Source organism: Diadema setosum, chromosome 7 (genome assembly GCF_964275005.1).
Source record: "Diadema setosum chromosome 7, eeDiaSeto1, whole genome shotgun sequence".
Taxonomy (NCBI): Eukaryota; Metazoa; Echinodermata; class Echinoidea; order Diadematoida; family Diadematidae; genus Diadema; species Diadema setosum.
The window spans coordinates 20,288,563-20,315,672 of NC_092691.1; the positions used below are offsets into that span (position 1 = coordinate 20,288,563).

At 37.6% G+C, this 27,110-nt stretch overlaps 1 protein-coding gene across 1 annotated transcript in view; it reads left to right on the forward strand.

Moving 5' to 3' along the window:
* Positions 1 to 855: 855 nt before the first annotated feature.
* Positions 856 to 27,110, forward strand: part of LOC140230427 (neuronal acetylcholine receptor subunit alpha-7-like) — a 95,570-nt gene continuing 69,315 nt past the window's right edge. Inside the window, exon 1 of the mRNA XM_072310580.1 lies at positions 856 to 922. Coding sequence (XP_072166681.1) covers positions 856 to 922 — 67 coding nt within the window. The remainder of the gene's footprint in view (positions 923 to 27,110) is intronic.

The following is a 27,110-nucleotide window of genomic DNA, read 5'->3' on the forward strand; positions in this document are numbered from 1 at the left end:
TTATGACTGAAGCAACGTTATGCATTTCTAATTTTCTTCCTTTTCGAACGATTATACACTCAGTTCCCATGGAAACTTATTACAGACAAGCTATATCGGTGGTATAATCAGCAAATCACATGACAAATTGATATGATGTTTTGTACTTCATATACCCATAAAATGAGCTTACTAATACTGGAATCATTCGTCAAACGGCCTCCATGGTTTTCTCCAAACAACTTGATTACCGAATCAACTCTGTTCTGTCGCCCATTTTGGGATTACGCACAGGATTCACGGAATGCACGGCACGGCGCGAGAGTGTTGTGCGTGCCGCCATCATAATACTCGTGCGCGGCGCCATCGATCGGACGAGGAAATATGAATTCAGTCCCACGACGCACACGCACGCACTCGTTTACCCGTCTCCTGCGAGCGATTTTGGGCTCACTTTCCCGTTTCCACCACGGAGTGCCGTACGTTGAGATCGTCAGATGAATTTCGGCGATCGTGGCAGGTAAACGGTCGGTGAGTTGTCTCTGACACTTTCTTATAGACTGTCATCGGTACCTCTCTTTCTCTCTGCCACCGTTAGATCTTGTCTGCCTCTTCTTGGACTGGGTCATATCCTATTTCGCCTTTCAACAATCAACATTTAAATCTCAACAAGTGAATTTTGCAAAGAACAGACAAATTAGAAGATAGAACATGCCTGACAGCTACAAGTCTGGATAATTAATTCTGCTTGCACAGCTGTTGGAAGTGAGCACTTCCAACTCAACTTTTGTCATCACATTTGACATTTTCTTACAGATAACGCGGAGTCGAAGTCGGTTTTCCTCTTTTGTATCGGATACTCACAGACATTTCAACATGAAGACCATAATTTCGACGTGGTGGACCTTATCCATGGTTCTGACGATTATTCCCTTTTCTCGGGGTAAGTATATACTATGACATAATCAAAGCTTGTTGTGCACATCTTATATCAATATTGCTTTGTCGAGTAATTCTGCTGGCCCTATCAAATTAGGAGAGAAAAAAAAAAAGGAAGCAGAAAAAATATATAGTGGACTGCGTCATTCAAGGCCAGTGGTGGTTTTCAAGTCTCGACTATAGCATTTCTTTTTCTTCATATCCCATGTCCTTTGTCCTGTTCATATTTTGAGTTGTTGATGACGCTGTGGCGCCGAGCATGTCTTCTTCACGCCACCTGACGGTTACAAGCAGTTTTAGGGCTTGATGTGAAATGGACTTAATGAGTGGTCGAAATGTCAATTGAGACACCAAAAACCCTCGGAAAGGTAACTCTATCTTGGTGCCTTTGGTTTTACCGATTTCCTACTGTTTATATTTTGGTCCTGATGTCAGCCTGGTTCTTAGTGTATACATTGTATTTGAACTGTATAAATCAACATTGTTACTCTCTCTTTCTCCCTCTTTTACTCGTACGTGGAGCCGCTTTGCTCTATGGACTGTAATTACTTTTTTCATCTTTTTACATTTTTATCATTGTTTACTTGTTTTTTAAAGCTAATTCTTATCCTCTCACATCTACATACTTTCTTTTTTTACCAACTATGTAAGTATAGTTCCGATCTTTCCTGATGGGTCAACGATTCATTAGTTTTTATCCTAAGTAAAAACAAACATGTCTTTCGAGCCCCATAAGGATATCACGATTAAGTAAAAAATGCCCTCTACCCCATATAAGAAAGAGAGAAAATCTCCTGCACTTTTCAGTAATTTCTTGACCTTGTTTCATTTTAATTGTGTAAGTGACTCAGGGAGGGCTCATCTCACAAGACGCTCTGTGACGTAATTCTAATTATAAGGATTTTTTTCCGCTGACTCGTTATTTATTGAATGAGTGGTAAGCCTTCGACTCAAGTAGCTTCGACCGAATTAATATCCATTTCATTAGAGCAGTTTGGCATACGAGCTTATTGGACTCGCAAGAGGGTTAACAGAAAACAAATTCATTTCGAATGTGCGTTTGTATCTAGAAGTAAACATTTGACATTCTTCATAAAAAGCCAATCAAATCTAATTTGATTGGAAGTATTACGCCGCGCGCTACGCTGAGCAAAGGGCATCTTGGGAATTTGAATGCAATCACGTCACGAATATTATTGAAGTGTTGGAAACGTTTGTTACGAACGCAGAATGAGAAGCGTAGCAAAACCTTTACTCAAATATTGATATTGCGAAGCCTGATTTGGGGAAATTTGCGTGGCGATGTTAAGCGAGTTTTTGAATTCCTGTAACCCTTAAACGGAATGGGGAAAAACTCTAACCAAAAAGAGAGAAACAACAGGAGCGGAAATATAGGCGCAGGCCAAGCGTTCTTGCTAAATATGTTTACTTGCACGGGTGCGTTATAGTGAAAAGACGTCACCAAAAGATAGAGAAAGAGAAAGAAATATATATATATATATATGTGTGTGTAAAGAGAGAAAAGTATATATATATATATATATATATATATATATATATATATATAAGAGAGAAAAGGAAAGAAACTTAATACGGAGAGAGAGAGAGAGAGAGAGAGAAATGAATGCTCTCAAGAGAGACTCTTGCGAGTGAGAGAAATATAAAACAGATTTTGCATTCTTCGTTATCGACCTGCAAATTTCACAAATGACCGAGTGGTGAATAAATGGATCACTTTGGCCGCGCCAAAGTGATGTGATTTGAACCTCATGTTATTGTTATTCCGCAGTGTTTGTGCTGACAACTCGAGCGTAAAACGAATAATAAATGAACAAAAGAACCATCAAAACCTTTTCTCGATTTCCGTTCTAACAATATTTGCGAAGCCTCATTAACGATATGAATACTTCGACACATGTCTTTCAATTTTTTTTTTTTCGATGTGCGTAGCCTTCAACTTGTTACGAATCGTTAAGTGGACTCAGACATAATTTCACCGACATTACACGCGTTTGTGGTCACCGTCAGTCATGGGTGATTTCCCCCCATTAAAACAGGTAGCAATTTGAACCAAAGTTGAAGTCGTTCCTTTTTTATCTTCGTATGATATAAGTTCCAAGCATTCACGCGTCATCTCGCATTATGTAGCTGTCTGCACTGTTTCCCATTCTTCACTACAAGTAGGGTGATCTGATCAGCATTCCATCACAAATAGACTCGTATGGGGTTATCATCTATTAAACTGGACATTTATTTGATTAAGACTAAATTTCACTTCACATCTCCCATTTATCCTCTGGTAAATCGGCAACACGATATTATTTGCCGTGTGCAAATGCTGAAGGCGGCGAGGTATTGGAAGATGGCCGCACCTCAAACACAAAACTCTGACCAGAAGTGTCTAGCATATAGGCAGCTGACTCTAGATCGGAAATGAAGTTTTAATGCAATTGCTGGCTCTTACTTTGTTAAAAAAGAACATTGTACTGTCATATGTATTTTTTTCTTTTGTGGGATTTTTTTTTTTTTTTTATTGAAAGTCGAAGCTAAAACACAGAGACAAAGAGCTCTATAGCCAAGTTAGTATCGAGTTAAAAGCACCGCTCAGGCTTTTTTCATAAAATGGAGGATGACATAATATTTAAACTGGTCACTTTACATTTCCTTCAGCCTGTGATGGGAAATGGTGGAACCTATGAAATGAAAGAGAGAGCCATGCAGTACATTTCTTACACGATGGAGTAAAGTTAAGTCATTTCTCTCTTGTTCCTTAACGTTTTCTTTCAAATCCACCGACCACGTATTCCCTTTCCCACGCCTTGAACAATAATCACTCAAAAAGTTCCCCTATTGGAATGCATGGTGCTGTCCCTTTTATACACCCCCTCCTATTGAATCACAAAAGGATATACTAACATGATTCAAGCTCTCTTGGCACGATGGTCATTGTTTTTGTTGTTGTTGTTGTTGTTGTTGTTGTTGTTGTTGTTGTTGTTGTTTAAAAATGTGTTATTTCGATTCAATCATCCATGATCGGTTACAAATTGAACATTCCGTAACATTTCAAACACTGTATAGGTGAGCATAGTACATTATTATTGAACTGTCATTGTGCTAATTTCAAACTATTATGCATTGCAAAGCTATGATGCATATCAATAACACCCATATAATTCATCACAGCAATAATTATTAACAATGGAATCAATCATTGATAAGGGGTCAAACAAAAAGTATAATATGTATGAATATGATTATGTACATACATATATTATCTATACATATTCTATGTCTCCCATAATCCATATCCTTTGGAACGTTGTTAACCCTCCAGGTATACCTCACTCAAACACAGATACACAAGCACACAAACACACACACACACACACACACACACACACACACACACACGCAGTCTGTTCATCAAACACATCCACACCAGAGTATAGAGTATAGGCTTATGAGACCTAAGAAAAATCGGTCCAATATCTATTTTCTGAAAATTATATAAACCAACTAAATTATTAAGTGCTGATGATGTTTCGATTTCTTCCCTCATCAATGCTTTATAAATATGTTTTGATGTTATATGCTTTATGTGATATATTTTATTCTGCAGATCAAATTCATTTTTAATTGCGCATCCGCCACATTCAGTTCTCTTTTTGATATACCCTTCCATGATGACGGTAAAGCTAAAAGTATTTGATAGATTTTACCAATCATTTCTTCACTAATTTCCAATCTCACAAAAAAAAAAACTCTCTTCTCATAAACTTAAATATGCCATTTACCATCAACTCATAAACTTTATAAAATAAGAAATCAACTTTTATCAAACTCTGTCATGTAAATTTAGTAACGGTCATAGGTATCATCGATCACAATCGAAACCGAAGATTTAAAGGATATATTTTGTATTGTACAATGTACATTTATATATTGGTTTTGTTGACCCATTATCAAGAATCGATTCTATTATTACAAAATTATTGCGGGGATAGATACGGTTAAGAACGCAGTTACTGTGTATTGTTTGTGTGTATAATAGTGAGAAATTTGACACAACGATAGTCCTAAGAATAAGTTTGTAATATGTTGTAATACGTTTGAAATGTCACGCAGCTAGCGACAATAACTGAATGTTCAATGGCGTAATCAAAGATGGCTTATCAAAGATGGATGATGGAATCGAAATAAAATATTGTTTGAAGCAACACAAAAAAAAGTTTTACAATAGATTTTTTTTAAGTCATCATTATTGCAAGAAAATTATTATTGACTCGTCAAACGAATGGACATGATACATTAAAAGTTTTACACCAACGTCGACAACAAGAACGACACACGACGGTGGGGGCGGGGGGGGGAGTGCCTATTTTCTTTTGTCGACCCTGTGCTCGTCATCTTTCGAGGGTCGTCCGTCAGCGAGATAGTGCGAAGTGCTGTAATTACCTCGCAAGACGAGTCTGGCATACCGACATGACTGCCATATTTTGATACCCCTCTCCATCCCCGTGTGTCAACCAACCTATTTTATTTGGGGGATTAATCCCGAGACGCTTCCCCTCTTCTGCTTTTCAGTAACGAAAAAACATACTTTATCTCCGTCGAGACTGACTATAGAAAATAAGAAAGATAAAGGAAGAATATTCGAAAAGGCATTATATGTTCACGAAATGGTGTACGGTATCTCGGATTGAGCGCTAGTACACGAGTGCGGAGTGACAGGATATTGATGTTCTGTTTGGTACAGGGAATTCTTTTAACTTCCTTGATTTCATGAATTAAGTGTACAAACTGTCAGCTTAAAACACAATATAGGAGGGAAGTACATTGTAATTCATTAAAAAAAAAATGTGTGTTATCGCTTTTGTTTTGATAGCTGCCCTAAAGGATTTGATGCTTTGACTATCGTCGGTCACTGGATTTCAGTTATAAACCGGATTTGATTTTGAGTACTTTGAGCAAGCATGTAATTTTCCATTCACGCTCATTCGGGGAGGGGTGGGGGAAGAGAATGAGAAAAGGAAATAAATAAATAAAAGGGTAAGGGGTTACGTCATATTCTAAAGACGCGAAGTTTATGGTTCAAGATAATTTGATGACCATTGGATTGTTCATTACTTTCTTCTATTGTTAGTGTAAATCTTCAAGAACCAGAAGCACATAGTTTTTTCTCTCTCAGGTGGTCACCGTGGTCCCCTAAAATGGTGAGGAAAACTGACAAAGTAAGTTGTTACCGTCGTTCTTCAAAGCATCATCATTATGGGCACAGGCATGCGCATTGACTCAGTCTGCCGAATGTAATGATTAATGCGTCACAATGACTTATGTTGTAACGCTTGATTCATGCCATACCTTAAAGGTGTGAATTATATCAGGAATCTTTGTTGCAGTAAACTTTTTTTTTTTAATGATTTCTAGCACATCATATTCCTTGATATATATATTCATATGAATACATTGATACTTTGTAAAGTCTAACGTGCGCTTGAGTGTGTCTAACATCTGCTGGAATATCACAGCAGCCTAGTGAACGAATTTCTGCAATTCCTTTAACTTGAGCAACTCTGATGTAAGAATGGGTCTTGTACATATGCGAAGAAAATGAACTGATGCAAGCCACTAGCATTTCATTTCGCAGGGAGTAATTATTCCATGGCGGCTAATTCAAATTCGTATTGCCGTCCATTTATCTAAAATAAACCTCCGGGCATTTCCTTTTGAAGTTTCTAACCGCACCATAATCCATGTAAGTTGGCAACTTCGCAAAATTCCTCTCGCAAATTTGAGCGATTACCCGAGCATGCCGAAAGTGGTGCCACAATATTATTTGAATTTGAACGCGGATTTACTTATTAAGGGTCTGTCTCTAAGAAGTTCCCCTTTCTGTAAGAAATTTACAGATATGCGGCCTCTCCGACTGTGCTGAAGCATTTTTCCTACACACTCCAATAACTCCCGAACAAACACTCGCCGGCAAAACCCCGGTCTAAGCCCGCAGTGCATGATCCGCTGTACGCCTCACCATGTCACATGCCATATAGACAAACGATCCATCCCGTCTTGGGAACGTCTTGTGAATAGGCGACAGGCACGTGTGACCTACCTCTTATCATCAAATTCCATTACAGCCAAGTTCATGCATGACAATTTTACATAGATAGAGGTTGAAGACTTTATCACACTCTGACATACACTAATGCATTCATGCCAATTATTCATATGTGTATTTGAGAGATGATGAATAAAATCATGAGAAGGGAAGAACGCTTTAAAGATTAGCAATTAAAAAACAAACAAAAATAAATTAAACAAAACAAAGCAAAACAAAAAAGAACAGAACAGATCGACGACAACAACAACAAACTCCATGTATTTATTTTTATATCTATATACTAGGACATTTTGATTCTTGATTATGATTAACTTATTGATGCTAGACCCAAATGAGTTGATATATCATTATAATCTCATGAAATTATTTCTGAAAAAAAAAATAGTGGCATAAAATGCGATCATGAAATAGCAACAGTTACATATCTCACAGCGTTAGTTTATAGTCAGCGATTTCTTTATCTTTCCTGAAACTTTGGTTTAATCTTTTATTTCGATTACTCATTTACAGCATTCTTGTGGCTTCACAATCCATCCTCTATGTATGTGAGAGAGTGCAGACGCAATTATGTCATACATTACTGCAGATTTTAGTAGTATATACAAGGATATACATGTTCATAATTAAGTTATAATGTAAATTACACATTACAGTTATACAAGTGTGTGGACGTATCATGTACTTATGTAAAATTTAAGAATTATTTATTATCAACAGTATCAATAATAATTAATATGTAATGTAAGTATGTGTCTGCTATTATTGTGTGGGGGTGCGTGAGCGTGTAAAATACTTAACATAAGATATAGTATGTGTCTCACTCTTGTGTGATACACTTCAATTCACTTATAGTCATGAAAGTTTGTGGACGTATTGTGTACTTATATGTAGAATTTATATTATATTAATCATTTAATAATATCAATAATATTAATGATAATTATGATTATGTGAGGGTGTGTGAGCATGTAAAATACCTACGTAGAATATAGTATGTGTCTATCACTCTGGTATAATACTTCAATTCCCGTATAGATGAAGAGGCCCCGTCGGCGGCTCTCCTTCCTGTTTTACTTATGCCAAGAGAAACGCGACGCTTAGGTTCACAAAGCTCAAATTTCACGCGTTCTAATGCAACCAGAGGCTTTCAAATTTAATCACTCTTCTCGGCTCTCTCTATGTGCGCACACTCGCGTACACGTGTAGACACGAAGGGAAAAAATGCACTCACTCACTAGGTTGATTACGGAAGAGGTTCTCACCCTTATTCGATATGATAATTTCTCCCGTCTCATTTGGAACACGGTTCCGGTACCGTCTTGTGTAGGTCCTGTGGCAAGATTGCTTGAATATGAATTACATAGTACTCACTTTTCCTCATCGCTCGGAGTTGCGATTGTTGGGCATGAAAAGAAGAATAAACAATTAAACAAAATAAACTTCTATCGGTGGGGTGGGTATATGTTACAATAATTTAGTATGATTTTTTCCGAAGCGTTTCAGCTACTTTAATCAATATTAGTTGGGTTGCATTAAAAAAAAAAGTTTTGCGCATGTGTTCTATCCATTCTCTTAACACATTCAAAGTGACTGCGTAAATCTCATATTGTTTTACATCGAATCAGAAATCGAGATGACTGGAGGAAGATCGGAGGACACAAAATATTTTACGTTGTGACGTAATTCCACTCTATGATACGTTTTGATGGCCCTGTCTGCAATGGGTTATGATGGATGCCATGTTTCTTGTGGCCCCTTAGAACTCTGTGTGGGTAACATTTTCTTTCTGGGTATGCAAATAGCCCTTTTAACCCTCATTAATGAAGATCGTTTCATGGAGGATAACAACTGGAGAAAGTCGCTTCCAGGCATAGTGATTTGATACTGTTTGCATTGTTGCAAATGTATCTGAAACTTGATACAACGCATGAATATTATACATATATATATATATATATATATATATATATATATAGTGTTATATAATTTCGGATTGATTGATTACATAGTCATTATAGCCTCACGCCAGTTAGATTTAAATTAGTATATATATTTATATATATTTATTAGTGTAGCCATACGAGTGAGTCATTTTTGTATCGTTACAGCCCTGATGAAGGTCCTAACGGGACCGAAAGCTCGGCAATAAACAGGCACGTTGACCCTAGCTACGTCCACGATTGCTCTTCTTTTCGCACTGAATATAAATAATGAAGGAGCTACACTGGTGCTGTAAATGGTCGAGACCCCTTCTCGCAGTCTATATATATATATATATATATATATACATATATATATATATATATATATACAAACATGTTGCGAATTCACGTATTGGCTCCAATATAGCGAAGAATCAAGAAATAAACTAGCAATGCATTATTTCGCCAATAAGAATGAGTTTATTGAACAACTCATTCTTATTGGCGAAATAATGCATTACTAGTTCATTTCTTGATTCTTCGCTACATATATGTACATATATATATATATATATATATACATGTATATATATATATATATATATATATGTACATATATATTTATGTACACTGTAACAGGGCTCGACATTAGCGGTAGTCCGGTGACCCGATCGGGAATCTAAACTTCAAAATGAATTTTCATATTTCCCTTTATTTCGGACCAATATTTAATTATAATTATATAATAGTTAAGATTTGATATTTGAGGATTTCAGTGGCCCGAACGGGCGACTAGAGTAAAGAGTTATATCATATAAGTATCCTATGAAAACTTCGTATTTGCACATCTGCGCAAATGGCCATGGATTTTGTGTAAGGTTCACCGTATTTTGCCGATGCTATCTTATTTTGATGCCAAATCATGTCTTCTTTCGAGAAAATAATAGGGACCCTTTACGGTCGTTGAAATGATGCGTTATTGCCATGAATTGTTATACGCCTTCCTATATTTGGTCTTCACCCAACGTCCCTGAAATATTTCAGAATAGACGTGAGGGAACTGAGGAAGACGTTTATTGGTTTTGTTTTCACGTTTATTGATACGCGGGGAAATGAAATTTCCCACCAAACTCAGATCACAATTTGCTTCCCTCAGCTCGTGCGTACTAGCAGTGAATTTATTGTACATTACGGCTCGAAGCTTGTAGGTTTCTCTTGCATCGTAGATGCATTCTCCATTTGATAGGTACTTTTCTTATTACAGTCACACACGTAAGATGGTAGTTGGCTTTGAACGCAAAATGCCAACAGCTTTCACTAGGTATAGCGGAAGAAGAAAAAGAGAGCGAACACGTTGTGATGTTATTATATACATATATATATATATATATATATATATATATATATATATATATATATATATATATATATACATATACATATATATATATATAAAACGAAGAATCAAGAAATAAACTGGTAATGGATTTGTTTTGCTAGTAAAGAATGTGTTTATTCGACTCGAATTTCGGTGGCCTCCACCTTCTTCAGGAGTATCGACAATGACGTTCCCACAAATACAAACACATTTGTGTTTTGGTACCGTCATTATCAAGACTCCTGAAGAAGTTGGAGGCCACCGAAAATTCGAGTCGAATAAACTCATTTTTTATTGGCAAAACAAATGCATTACCAGTTTATTTCTTGATTCTTCGTTATATTGGAGCCATTACGTGAATTCTCAACATATATATATATATATATATATATATATATATATATATATTCATATACATATATATCTTTGCAATATTTTATAGTATGGCAATAGAACCACGAATGTTATTCCACAGGCCTGCTGTGTGTTTATATGATTTTAAAATATCGAATATGAATGTCCTTTGGCAATGGTATGCGGATTGAATGTTGCTTGTCACATGAGAGAGTAAAATATTCCGCTCAAGGAAAGATATATAAATAAAGGAAGATATTGTTGGCAGATGCTAATCCAACAGACAGATGTTAGTTGCAAAGCCAGATCTGACTTTCTAAGCCTCTTATAGAGATAATGTGTCACACGTCCAGTATCAGAGTTTAATAGGCCCTGTCTACGAAATGAAATTTCGTGTCGAGTTTGGTTTTGATTCGCCAAGGAGCTGTCGAGTTAAACAACCTACGACATAATAAATGGAAGCTGAAAGAGCGTTGAAAATAATGTCTGAATAATTCGGAAGGTTTTTGTGGAATTTTCAACTGACATGACCATCTTGTTGTTGGTTGTTTTTTCACTCACCAGAGTTTTGTATCTGATGAAATTGTACAATACAGTAAAAACAACTATAACGTAGGGTGGCAGGAAGCAATTATAAGAACATTAAGAAACAAAGAAATTGTATTAATTTCATTTTCAATGTTCCTGTTGTATCTGTTGACTATCTCATACACGAGTGTGTTGTCTACAAGGAGCATTGGTTATAATCATCAGACTTGTAAGAGGATAAGTGATAAGACATTTTGAATTGTTAACTTGAATTGTTACAGTTTCTTTTAAAGGGTTGTATATTATCAAATGCAACGAGATATGATTATGTAATACGTTCTAACTGAAAAACAGAAGAATTTGATATATTAATAAAGCACACTATTCTACTGCAAAAGTTACAATCAGCACGCTGGCCTGTGCTAATTCCTCACATAAAGACGCGGCTAGTACCATGTATAGATACTGATTGGCATTGTGTTCTTTATCATTATCACCTGATGAAAGAGGGTCGAACATCTATCTTTTGTTTTTTTTTTTGTTGAGTTGAGTGGGGGGTTTTTTTGTAGGCCATACTTCAACGACTTTTCTTCAGGAAAATAATCTAAAGTTTACTTATGACAGATTATGAAGTTTTGAGAGCTTTGATGCCCGCCAGGCTGGCAGAATAGAATATCATTTTGTCGATAATCATCTGCATTTTAGATGTGTCCTGGCCAAAGAGAAATTAAAAGAAATTTTGAAGGGGAACTATATTGCTCTCCTTTCTGTGCTGGTGATATCATTTGACAGTGTTAGATATCACATTTTCTTTGCTGTTTCAATCCCCGTTTCTGACCATGATGCAAGCCGAAATTGGCTCTCCAAATAGTAATGAACTATAGGTTCTTTTCAAGTGCATGCGCGTATAGTGATAAGTTACCAATTATTGGCTTGCGTGTTGAACCGTCGACGGAACGAGTGGTGGGTATCCTTATGCCTGGAGAAATGTCAGTGAGAAATTCCAACATGAAACAGTGGATGAAACAGAGAGAGCGGTAACGAGTGACGTATTTGTTACTCCGTCTGGTCTGGCTTGCAGGGAAAACATCCAATGCATACCGGTTGCACCGATCTCGTATATTTGGCTCCGTGGCACGCTCGTTGCGTACCACCTTATCGAATCAGATCCGGGTTACGGTTGGTCTAACCACCGGAATCTGGCATAATACGAATATGCATTCTGCAGATAGCAGGAGTATTTTGTTAGCCTGTCGACGCAAATCGAGCCGACCCGTCAAATCACGCTATCTCTGACGAATGAGAGGTTTCCAAAATCTTTCTTTTGACCTCTACAAATTACCCACACCTCCTGATGTAATCCAGCGAGTCATTTATTCATTGAATAAGCAGGAAAATGGGATCAGCGTTGTGGTAACTATACAGTTCCGTATTTTTCGTTTTGGGTAATCCGCCAATTTCATGCATGACTATCTAGACGCTTATGGTGGAAAGATTTCATCAATATTTAGATTAACTAATTGCATTATTTCTGCCAATAAACATGCTGAGATAGAGACTACTATGAAAGAGTACTGCCCTTCGAAGGCCTTTCTTAACGAGATGGCAATCTGTCATTGGATTAACCCGAATTTCCATGTCTAGTTATTCTATCCCATCGTACTTTGGCATGTGTTGTTCTCATGCTACGTGGAAATTTGACACTCCAAGCCACATGAACTCCAAGAGTGATAGAAGATATCGGTCAACAAAATACCTCACCAATCGAGATTGATTTGTGAGTGCCTGGGATTGAATGGGACGGGTGCCGTCTTGGGGTTTGGTGGAAGATTAATCGTAGACCATACGAACGCATGTCATTATCGCTTGACATGATGCGCGATTTCTGGTGTGAAGCCAACAGGCAGATGTGAAGATTCAATATACGGTTCCATGATGTGTGTCACAGAGCTCCCATTCAGTTCACACCAATTAAAGTTCAGGGTAGTTATTCTGGCTGGCGCCTTTCATCTCGACATTCAAGAACCTTGGTACTCCAAGGTCTCGGAGCTGTAGATATATAGTAGAGTAGTAAATTGACGATCAATTTTTACGTCAGTTTTGATGAATGTGAGAGTTGTGATGTAGAGAAATTATTGAGAAATCACCACATCATTGTATTTGCGTAGATGGTAACAAACAATACCAATGTTCGAAACGCTGTGTGATTTTGACATTTCAGAACTTTCTAATTTTACAACCGATTTGATGAAACAGTCACTGTACTTGGCTTTAAATCCATGCGCCAAGGTCAAAATAAAACATCAAGTAGCATTCTATTGCAACTTACCTCACAAATATTGCGTGGAATTCAACGATTCACAGATTGGCATTTATTTACATACTTCGTTGTCTCTGTGTTTCATTCAAGACTTTTAAAAAATGGACAAGTACAACCACTTTGAAATTTATCAGAAATTGCCAGTTTCTGCTGTCAGTCTGTGCAGTTTAACGCAAGGGGATTCTTTTTGGCATTGCCTGCTTTCTTTGACTTCATTTAATTAAAGACAGTGAATGGTTAATCCTGCTCTCATTTTCATATAAAGCGCTGTTTGACGATTGGATGTAAATTGTTATATATATTATTTACAGATCTAAAACAAACACCTGATAATTCATTCTTTCAGACAGTACAATAGTTGCTTGTTTGATTTGAACTCTCTGAAATCTCTCCTGCCAATAATGGTGTGTTTGAAGATCAACGTACTTTTTGAAGGAAGGCGGGAATTCACTACGTCTGCATCAACATGGCGTGAGAGAATGACCGTACAATGTAATCAAATGTTGTTGCGGACTACCTTGACCTTTCCAAGTATTGCCTTTATCAACAAAATCCTACAGGCCTGGAATGCTACTCAAAACATAATGCAAGCTAGTATCGCTTACACAGTAATCAGGAAGGAAGCTCTGCACAAGTCGAATAAATACGACCGCTGATAATTTCTTGCTAGTCAACCGCTTCTGTTACAATTAGTTCCTGGACTGCTTTAAACATGAGCTTCATTGACCGCTGAAAGCATCACTTCCACTCCTAATACACATGATTGTCCCTTAACCCTGGATTGAACGAAAAATCTCTGGCATTCATAGAGAGGAAAGATTTCAAAAAGGGCGATATGCTTATATACGCTTTCAAGCCATCACTCTGCAGACGTTTTCGTGTTCATGAATTATGGCGCCAGGATGATTCACGTCACATAGCATCTGTAATATTTGACGTCAAACTAGCACATCACAGGCCTATCAACCATAAGTCAACGGAAGAATATTGCAGCCAAGAGCGCTTATTCCAAGCGGTTCATTTGGGAGCAATATGATTGCAAAATAGCTGGAAAATTATTCTCATTGTAACTCCGCTGACTTTCTGATGCTCCTTTGCTTGATCATGAAACTAGCGGTGATAGAATTAGAGGAAGAAAAAAGCGAAACACTTACGACGAAAGGGTACTCTGATTTGGATAATTTGTAGCACACGATTATGTGAAGAAGTTAAGAAGAGGGCAATGAAAGACATAACCTGTGTTTCAGGAGGAAAATATGTGTAGATTGGAAGAAATTTTTTGCATTCACGAAAATCCATGTCATTCTTGTCATTGAAGTCTTGTGCAAGCGAAAGAAAAAGAAAAAAAAAGAATAAGGAGACATATTCAAGAATACGTTCAGAAAGACTCGTGTTTTGCTGAAAAGGCATTTGTGATTCCTATACAAGGGAGTATACGATGGTTCTTGCATGTTGGAACATTCCAAGCACCAAACTCACTGGTGTATTTCTTATTTTGCTTCAGAGCACATGACTGTATCCTCAAAGGAGAAAAAGCAATGTGTGTATACCAATGTGTGCGTGCACGCGCTTACCTTTGTAAGGAGTGATTTATGTTTGAAGGAGCAGGCATATTGATTTCTCGAGACGCGCTTATACGCAACGACGCAACATTGTTTTGTTTTGTTTTTTGAATTTTCGAAACTTTCTTGCAAGTCAATCCGGTGATTTTAAACCTCTCAGTCGTTAGCTGATGCCAACATTGATGCATTTTGCATCGTCTCGTTACGTCTGTCCCGGAAGTATAGCCAAAGATATTGACATATAATCATATTTCATTTCACCAACCTCAAGAAGGAACGGGTTCACTAATGTCAAATCTTGTTATGCTGTGCGCGATTACACATTGTCGTATCGTTGTCTCAGACCTCTACAGGATCTCTGAATTAACATGCACCCACCAGAGATAACTCACCGCCATGTTTTATGTAGGATTCACGTGTAATGAAGGAGAAGGAGGTTAAGTGCCTCTTCCAGAAATCTTGGCCAGATATTGATTGAAACATGGTGCACCAAAGACTAATGATATTCTGACAAGATGCGAAGCGGCATTGATTACGCAGGGACTCTATTGGACTCTTATGCATATAGCGCAAGCCCTGTGTTCAAGGTGCAGTCAAAGCTGCATTATATGGATTATGCAGATGAGATTGTTCCCGCGCAGGACAGGCAACAGATGTTCCAACCCAAGACCCTTGAATCCAGGTAATACTGTATAGACTGATGTAGGAATGAAGTTCACGAGAGGAGGATAGGAGGGAGGAGGGGGGTTGAGAAAGAGGGGAAGGTATGGGGAGGAAAACCCAGCTCATTTGATTGAAATTATTCTTGACTCAGTAGAAACAATTTTCTACATATCTGATTACTGCCAGGACAATTATGATATCGCAGATTTATTCATAATGAAGTAACACATTGTGTGTATGACATGTGTGTATCACACGTCAGCATAAAGTCTATAAGAGCTAACCTTACTCATTTTATTTGTTGCGTAATTCATGACATGTATGCAGTCATGGTTATTCATGGGCCAATTCTTGGCAGCCTTGACGGCTTTCGGGTGTTTTAATCTCGTTACGGCTTTCTGGACTCTCTGTAGGAATTGGGTGCGGAGGAAATACTGCAGGAATGAGGCAAGGTAAATGAGAGTGCCGAGGGAAGGAGAACTCGGGTGGGCTTGATTACGATTAATTTAGGGGCGAACCTGCGTCGATTTTTGTCTGCTATTACCACCAATTTCGCCGGAACACAGGAGGTTGCTAGGTTTCCTTGTAACGAACTTTCCTTCGCGCCAGACAGTGTACCTCAGTGGAGATGGGGATATCGAGAGAGGCGTTGACAGGAACAATTATCAATCAGCTAATGAGATTGGTCGAAGACGATGCCGCGCGTCTTCTTCCGACGAATCAAAACAAAGCTCTGAAGCGGAGTCCAGTTAAGAGCAACATCTGTGCCAGCGTACGCCCTCGCTCCGTGGTGGCTCTATTCGAGCTCGTTGTCAATATAACCGTACCCAAGGGTATCCCCGCGATACCGAAGAAGCTAAACTCGAGCCCTCTGTCGGATGTCTCTTCTTACGAGATTCCCTTTCTCCTCGACGAATACAGTAAGGTCGTTAAAACCCACGGCTAAACAGAACGTCTTAGGTGTCAAAAGTCCACGTGTATCTGTAGCAATCCTTGTAGTCTATGACCCCTTTCTCCCAATCACAACCCTTCAAATTAAATACGACTTGTCGAGGACACCCATTTCTGAGGGTGAACTTACCCATCGACTGCACGTGCAGTCGGTTCCTCAAGCCGGTGGCTTAGAAACACCAGATCATAACAAATCTTGCTTTTCATAACAGTGGCATCCAAAACCTTTTAACACTTTCACTAATTGGGAGTACAGATGAGACACATATATGAAATATGCCTGTTATATACATGTTATGATATGAAGGTACTGTATATACATAATTATAGATAGTTATAAAGATATGCATATTTTCATATGGAAAGGAGGAAGAGAGAAAGAGAGGGCTCTTTACTGCAAAACAGTGGTTGTTCCTTTATTGGTTCATATCGTAGGGCGTAAAAGTAAAACTTTGTCATTTTTGCAAGACAATCCTTTAGCTATCTGACACGATACGAAACGCGTTGGCCATCACACCCTTCCGTCACCCAACGCCGAGGACGCGTGGCTTTCAGCATGCAGTAATCTATATCTATAAGACTTATCTCACTAGAAATAGGGTCTCCTCAAAGGCCACTTCACACAGCTAAATGCCCGCCTGGTTCGAGTTGACACGCATGACACCGGGCAATTTGTCTCCGTTTCAATCAGCTCTCCTCGTCTTTTCACTTACTTGCATAAACATTCTAAATTGTATAGGGCCTTGAATGATTATGAGTTGCCAATAGTTTTTAGCTATCAGTCTTAAGCAGTATCAGTGTATTCAAGTAAAACTACTCTAACTTGAAAAGATATCTGTTGTTTTTACGTGATATCGTTATCTATCGCTGTTCAAATTTCCCCAGTGCTTTTACAGACGGAATGATCATGAGGCCACCACAGATACATCAGAATCTCTATCTATTGTACAATATGCGGTCACAAAGTTCCCTGATAGACTCCCTTTTCTTCCTGCGCCGCTTTCCATGCCTATCAATCGCGTTGATACACTCACGTAGATCCTGCAAGAGAGTAAAGTATGGTGTGTTTCTCTAGTTTATCGAGCCGTCATCAAATGAAGACAAGAGGAGGCCGCGAATCTTCTGCTCTATCTTCATAACCGGGAGCTGTCCCCTCGTCAGGTGCAATGAGGTAGACGCTCTAGTACAATTCCATCCAGTTTGATGAGTTCGAAGCTTCGCGTATAGCTCAAGCTTATGGGATAGAGATCTAGGGTTTTTCAAAAGATATGGCATTTAAGGCTTCGTATTCTGCTGAAAAAAAAATACAACACATTCCGGACCGTTCTGTGTGTGTGTGTGTGTGTGTGTGTGTGTGTGTGCGTTTAAATTTCATATTTTAGATGATAAAATATCATTTCCATCGATATCTTCTAGCAAGTGCAGGCAATATTCAAACGAACCGTTTCCAAGAGTCAGGGTTGTCATCGATGTGAGGCCAAGTATGTAGAAAATCTTAACGCTCTGGTGGGCCGTTTAATTCCATGTTCAAATGTTTGTGCTTAAAGCAGGTGCCAGCATGATTTACCTATTTTCATATACACCCACACACACAAACATAAATATGTATATGCCCATATATATATATATATATATATATATATATATATATTTGAAAACATCTTTTAATCCGGTCAGAATACATGTTCCAAAATGATATACCTTAATTATGGGCTAAAATTTTTCCCCTAGCCACAAATATATATATATATATATATGTATATATAAATAATATATATATATATATATATATATATATATATATATATATATTATATATATATGAGATTAAAACCTAAAATGGCATTAAAACGCTTTATCCTGGCGAGGAAAGCGCATGTTTTTGAAACAAGACACCAAACAGGTTAGTCATCGCATTCTTCATCAGCGACCAGGATGCGATGTGATGTTAGATTAAAAATCCGTTTCTGAAGCAGAACATACACACAAGGGTTTCAAAACTAACCTGCTTGTGATGGAATGCGTCTAAACTGGTGGTAGTTGTTGCCACAGTGATGGTAACCGCGCAGTTTGTATGTGCGCGTTTGGCGTAGCAACGACGCATCCATGGACTGGTTCCCTCCACGAATGATATGATATTAATATATATTAATAATGATATGATATTAATATATATATATATATATTAATATCATATATATATACATATATTTATATATATATATATATATATATATATATATATATATATATATATATACATATATATATTATATTTGTGGCTAGGGGAAAAATTTTAGCCCATAATTAAGGTATATCATTTTGGAACATGTATTCTGACCGGATTAAAAGATGTTTTCAAATTGACCTTATAATTTATAGACCCTCTTTCTCAGAATGGATGGTAATAGTATAAAAACAACAATAAAACTCATTATCAGGGTGTAGGGTTTTTTTTTTTCTCGTCATTCGATAAATAGAACAAATTTAGATTAACTTGGTTCAAAGTACCAGTTGTCGAGCAGAAAACTTTAATTCACCTTATCCTGAATCCCCTAAAAAGAAGATGAAGAAGAAGAAGAAGAAGAAGTGTGAACAGAAATCATTACAGCGTCTCTAGTGGGTATTAAACGACTTCCATTTGTCGTTGGAAAGAGAATCCTTCGAAAGTTTGAACAAGATCTATTCAGAATATATAAAGAAAATTTATCTCTGTCATCACAACAATGGTGTACTTTTAAGACTGAAAGTCTTATCAATTCGATGTGGTGTGCATCATTCAGCCACGGTGTTTGTAGTTGTACGAGGATGACATTGTCACTTGATAATTCATTCACCCATGTTAGGTTTTCTGAAGTTAAAGCCTGACTGACGAGCTCAATTTGACATGTCTTCACTGTATGTAAACGATGACATATTTTATATAAAGTATCAAAGCAATGAATGCAAGTAAAGATCAAAATTGTGTACTCCGAATGAAAGCTCGCTTATTACAGTTCGTGAGTATCCACACACTTCTTATCGGAAGAAATATTTATTCAATAATCTTAAAGCAACGTAATTTCCTGAGGAATACAAAGTCACAAAAAAGGCATGTCATAATTATGACAGGGTTTTTACAGGAATAGATATTGTATGCGTAAAAAAGTCCCCGTAATCGATAACCGAAACTATGAAGAGAGTCGTGATGTCTTCGTCAACCCAAAGACAAAGCCCTTTGCTGAATTTTGCTTTAGCATGACCATCTCAGGTGCGATAGGGAGCAGTAACGCCTAACGGACACTCAATCATGTCTGGTCTGAAAGACAAAGGAACTTGGCAGTCTTCGATATCTCTCGTGTCACGTTGAGCGTGACTGGGCTGCAGTTTTGCGTGATCGTGCAGTGTTGGTCCTACCACCAATCGCTGTCGTACATGACGATAAACGACACACAGAGTTGATGATGTCGTTTGGCGTTTTTCCACGCTCCCGAGAAATTCAGTAATTTGTTAAGTGATGTCGTGGTATTCGACAAAGCACCGGGCACTTCTCCCGAGACGAGAGAAAAAGGGAAGATGGGTTAAAAATGGAACTCGCCGACCGCCCTCCTTGTAGAAAAAATGGACACGACTTCCTCCGAAGATACGAGGACCTAATGAGAAGTGAAGAGAAGCATGGCTTTGATGTAGTGTCGGTGGCTATTCCAATTAGGACGAGCCTTCTTCGTGTTTCTGCACTTTTCTCCTGGCTCAGCCCTTCGGACACGTCGCATACCCGTTTCACCTATGTGGGGTGTGGATGATTTACAATCGGATGAAGATAAGCGTTGTGTTTAAATGATTGCATGCTGATACCAATAAACACAGCGTAATAATACAACTTAACCCTCCACCACCCCTCCCCTCTCTCTCTCTCTCTCTCTCTCTTTGTCTTTCCATCGAGCGAGAGAATTTACCCCGACGGGAAAGACAACCTACTATTTTTCCCCTTTTGGTATGTGTTTGCGGGATGGGGGGGGGGGTACGTCTATACATGAATCAGATGTTCAAAACTTTTGACAACATTCCATAACTTACAAGTTCCTAGCGTCGATTTGTCGCCTCAGGGCAGTCATCTTAATTATCTTGACGGCAATATATCATTTTGCGTCATACTATTCGTGCAACACTTCGACGAGTGTAATGAGGTTTTGTTATACTTGCTGTTGTTGTTTTCTTTTCGGGGAATGGTCTAAGAACAAAATAATTTCATTTTATTACATAACATGTGCTGACTTACAAGAATAAAGCGGAAATCCGGCGACCAAACACAATGTAAGATCAATATTTGTGAGATCAATGTGAGATCCAAAAAAAAAAAATGAGGATTGTGTGAAGGACACCAATATTGTAACAGTAATATTTAGCAGAAACAAACCTTTTTAATGAATAATTTCATGTTTTCCAAGATTTGGACACAAAACGTCAATATTCATATAAAGATGGCCAGTCGCTTGTTTCCTTCATCATGAATAAGTAAACAATGGTTAGTACAAATAATCAATAATACAAAACCGTGCCATTCTGTGTTACGTTGCGGTGCACTGAAAAAAGGATTCGATGCATCTTCATCAGGATTCTGTTCTCAGCTGATAAATTTTGTTTGATTAAACTTATATACAAGTTGGTTACAATTCCCAAATGAGACAATCTACAGGATGGGAACTAGGTTCTTCGATTGCCTGTAATTAATTTGCACTCTGTCGGAAACAGTTTCCCCCGACTCCAGTTTCTAATAAATAAGTCGAAGTGCAAACACTCTGGCTTGAAAGGAGATAGATTCGTATGCCCGTAGCGAATTAGTGTTTCCCCTCTCTGTTCTATACTGATGAACAATCGGTATGTGCTCTGGGTGGCGAGTATCTATGAATGATGTCTGCTCTGATCGCATTAGACATTATTTGGAAACAGTTACATACAGTCGGACTGAAATAGGCGGTATGGTCTGCTAAACAAGCGATTATACCCACTTCTTGGTAATGCAATCTTTCTTTCTCCCTTCTGTCGTGCGGACGAGCTTGCTATAATCGTGTCAAAGATGATGGATATCAAACAAAGATATCGTATTTGAGTGCTTCTGTAATGCTGAAAGAGTTTACATCTAATTACAGCTGATCTGACAGGGAATAAGACATCGGACGCTCAAGCACACTAGAACCACTATGATATGACATGAGAATACATGTTCTGTTTTAACCCGTTCCTTGTGATTATTCAAGTACCGCATTCACAGTTTCAACGTAATTTTGTTTCTGCTTTTTTTAATGGAATTATGCATGCATAATACATGCATCTAGACAACAACAACACAAAAAACTATATGATACATTCCCCGTACAATGATCACGATAATTGTTAAAGTATGTGAGCAAAATGCAATGAAATCAAAAAATTAAACAATACACTTGTTTCCAGTCTAAGAGAGAGAAAAATGCTGGAGTCTGCAATATTACGCAGGTGCTTGATGGTGATGGCACCCTCAGCAAACAAAACAAAACAAAACAAAACAGCAAAACTAGTAGCTTTACGTCCACAATTATCACACGTCGCTTTGTATACATGTACAAAGCATGTAATAGTATAACCTGTGTATGGATATCGTATTGTTTTTATTTGTATACATACGATGTACACAGATAAACACACACAAATATATACATATACATTATCATATTAATATACTAGTATTATAGGAATTATACTAATGTAATACGCGTGTCCATCAGTTTGGGTGTGTTTTGGTATAGAATGTGTGAATGTATTTGACTTTGTAGAAGGTTGCGTCTTCGCACGTTAAATATGGCTGACTCTTTGACGTCCGGTGTGTGTGCCCGGTAATATTCGTGGACGGAATTAAAGATCGTATGTGTGAAGGCATGAAGCTCTTTATCCGACTCCAGGTCATTTCAAATTGGATTTGGCAAAATCTCATCAGTCGAGCGTCGACTGCTTTGCCAGATTTAAACTTAAACAGAGGATGGCAAAATTAGATTTTTGGATAAAATTACTCACACAGGTTAGTTCCGGTCCTTCCTAAAAGGACAATAAAAAGAAAGAAGAGGGGGAAAATGTGTTGGGTTCAGCTAAGACGAATATTCCCTATGTACTTGTGACGCAGACATGGGAGAAGTAAACTTTTTGTTGTTCTTTTTTGCCAAACAAAATGCTTTGTCCATAAAAGTATATGCAAAATTTGATTTAGAATTACCAGTAGTTCACTCGTAATGATTACTCTAGTTAGCGGTTACTAAACTTAATGTCACGACATTCTTCCGGTAGAGGTATTTTTCATCGATCCGTTATGCAGATGATATCCTTCAACTTAAAATGTACGTCTTTTTTACAGTTTTAAATGATGACATTTTTGCTGCTTACTTATTTTCGCATCAGTGTTGCCTTTTCTATCATTATCTTTTAAAGAGAATTAGCTCTCTCTCTCTCATATGATTTCCAAGGTCCAATCTCTTTACACTTTAGTGGCGTAGTCCCTTGAGAAGTGAAATCTTGTTTTCAGCACACCCTACCAGACAAACAATCGTTTCACGCCAAAAGTTGAGGGAAGAGGCTGCGGAACATCCCCTTCCCGTGTTGACATCTGATCTGTTTACAATGTGCCCTTCCTCTCTGAAAATTTTCCCGCCAACATTCATCAAACTCTGCTTTTTCTGTGTTCTCGCCCCGCCGTACCTGCGACCACGTCCTGTAAAGAAATAATTGGCATGTTTGGGAAAAGGTTAAGCGTGCCAGCACATTCCGTTAACGCTGGTGAATGTTGCCCCCACTAAGATGGCTTACGCAGGGTCGTATATCTCATCCGTCAGTATCAAGATTGCTCATCGTTCGATCACGCATGCGCAGTCCGATGACTGTCTGTTCACCGGCGCCATTTCATGGGAGCCCCAGTTTTGCGTCAAGACCTGTTTTTATGTGGAGAGGAGACCAAACAATGCAGACTTAACTATATTCTCTTTGAAGGTCTATCAGAACGTGTGGAAATAATTATTCGCTCAGACCATAGTTACTTTTATCCCGCAATTTATTAAACACAGTTACCATCTCCCTTCCTTTTGTATTGTCATTCCAAATGCTTTTGTGTTTTATGATTATGTGAAAATGTCACGGACAAAAAATAAACATCTAACTGTGATACTAGACTCTGACGAGTTTGAACGATTCGAATCATCAAAATGAACATCATCATAGAGATGATGGGAATAAAACTGGAAATCTGCACATGATTAAAGAACTAAAAAAAGGACATCATAGTAAGCGCGCAGTGGAAATTTACTATCCGACATCAAACTGTACATTAATTCCCAAATAGATTATCGTTTGTAAATATTGTTTCACCATGCAAGTCGCAGAGCACAGTGTGCCTATATATTCAAGAAATATACGATATCGGAAATATCAAACTTTGTGGTATAATGGTAATAAAATTGACTGAATGCCATTCATATTCCGTAGTGATGCTTCCTTGGAATTCTTTGACTTACTTGAAAAAAAAAAATGTTATAGCACGTTGTATTGGGAATCACCCACAGCTGTTTATGCAGGAAAGTTCCGGTTTCAACCAAGTCCAGTGCATAATGGTGCTTTAAGAGGACGGTCGTGTCTTTTGAACTCTTAGTTTCTTCCATTAAAGCTTCTTTTCTCTGCGCATCATGTGGTAGACGTCTACTCTGAATCATGTGCTTTGTTATGTATTGGGTATGAAGGGAAAAAATACCCTTGAACCCCCTTTCTTCATAAGGCACGTGTCAAACACGCTCTGTTCCACGGCTTCATCAATAATGTTGTCATTCCTCGTGTTTTTGCCATCATCATGTTCATAGGCACTGGCTGGAAGGAAAAACACTACAGCGCGATGCACTTTGAATTAAATACCTTCTGACAATGCTGAGAATATCATGCCTTCCATATAGAAGACCTTATGAAATATTATGCGCCAATGATTTTCTTTTGGGTCATTTCACTAGTTCATCACGACACATCGAATCAGCATGATTTCTATATGGCATCACTTTCCCCCTCCCATTTGTGTTTGTTTTGTTTTGTTTTTCTTTTTCTTTTTCGGGTCACCGTATATAAATAGCCGACTGGAGAGCGTTTATTTTCATGACGACGATTTCTCTTCGGGAGTGGGCGAAGAATGAAAAAAAAAAAATCTAGCAAATGGAATGATGAAAATCAATAGAAGCTGTTCAAGCGAACGGTGGCATGTGTTCCGCACACTCCTTTACCCTTTTTGTGCCCACTGAGGGGCTTGCGCCGAATAAAAGCTGTATGCGTGGCTTGCCTCTCCCCTCTCGTATCGACTGTCTTAGTATTAGCGGAGAGACTTCCCTCCCCTTTTATTTGTTGGTGTATAGGTCGTATATATATATATATATATAGAGAGAGAGAGAGAGAGAGAGAGAGAGAGAGAGAGTACTAGTATATATATATATATATATATGTATATATATGTATATATATATATATATATATATATATATATATATATATATATATATATATATGTATATATATATATATATATATATATATATATATATATTATTATATAGATGGATATGTACAATATACAAATATATATTATACATATACATATATACTTGATAAATCTGTGCTCAGACATATTCTACATGCTCATGCTTTTGTATAAATTCTTTATACAATCACATATACTTTATGGAGTTGAAGTTTAGGCGAGTGGTTACAAAAGCCACAAATTTTATATTTCTGGCGAAGAAAATGGGCATGAGAACAATTACAAGTCATTTTCTCTTTTTCGAACAAGTTCTAGACCACTATTTACCAGTCTAAAGTTATTTGATGTTTATAATCTTCATGGACTTGCAGTATCGACATACTTGTATACAATTTACACAAAGGGTATTACCACATTCTTTAATACAATATATTACGATACGAAAAAAAAAATCTAAGGGTTCATTTGTTTATCAGACGTTAATGATAAAGTATAAGTTTATTATGAAATAAATCTACAGTTTTTGTACTACATGTATATTTGGATTTTTTTCCAATGTAGATAATCATTTGAAAATCATTTTCGACTAGTACCTGTGTGCGAACTTTTGGTTCTCCTTTTAACATTCCCCTTAAACAATCATCAAGGTAGATATACATGTGTTATCATTATGTAAGTATCTATACCTGTACCAAAATTTTAGTTTACTATATTCATATTGTCAAACTCGCATGCTCATGCAAAATATGCACGTTATGTCTCATGTAGATATGTTTTGTCGTAAATAAACGAAAAATTGCGTAAATAAACGTAAACTCAAACGTAACATATGATATGGATATATGTAATGTATATATAGAGATCAACAAAATCAATATGAATGTACAAAAAGAACAGTGTGTGTATGTGAATTATACCTAGTGTGATGGTTTTTAGAAAGAAAAGTAACTGACTTGCTTTCTTGATTTTTTTTTTATTCGACAACATGTGAAAGCGGAAAATATCAATTCTACTAAATGTGCAGACGCAACAGACAACTAAACGCGTCTTCCTAGCAGACTTTTATAAGAGTAGGCCTGCTTAATTCTACACTAACTTGTAGACAAAATATTGGCGACTGTTTGATGCCCTGCAAGGAACACCACATGCCCATTATGGCGTTTGATTTGACCTCATGACACAGTGTATCATCGCTACAAATAAGTCTTGAAAAGTGTTCACAGGCAACAATCAAGCCAAGTCTGTTGATATGAAAACTGATGACAAAGACATGTTCCCCACATTACTTTTTTTTAAGATACTGCATTCACATAACGATGACAGCTCTAAACTTGGAAAAGGAACGTGTTAAAAATATAAACTGAAAGTGGTATAAAAAGAGAGTAAATATGGGAATGTTTGAAATGTCTTCGTGTCCCTTCTTGTCCTCATCGCTTCCACTATGTCACTGTTAGTATTACAGGTCCTATTTTTTTGTCTACAAAACTTTAGCAGGACGGGTTACGAGCATGGAATCTGTCAGTGCTTGATGGTAGTTCCCTTTTGGATGTTCTGAAGAACGAATGTTATTCTTTTCTAACTGGGGGCTTCAAGTCTGCCTAACAAAAGATGATTTATACACTGACATAGCAACGCACCTGGTTCATTGCATAACCAATTGAAAGTGTTTTTGTTCTTCTTTGGAAGCTCCCCTCCCCCAGTTATGGCCGCCATAAGTTACAGTGCTCTGAATTCCGATTCATGTATAGATTTGGGCACGGCGTAGGCCTACTGTGATAGCGTATTTGGCAACACACAATGGAAAAATGCGGAGTCACAACAAACTTCACAATCAAATAAATAAATCCCACTATTAATTGAAACCGGATGTACTCTTCTAAT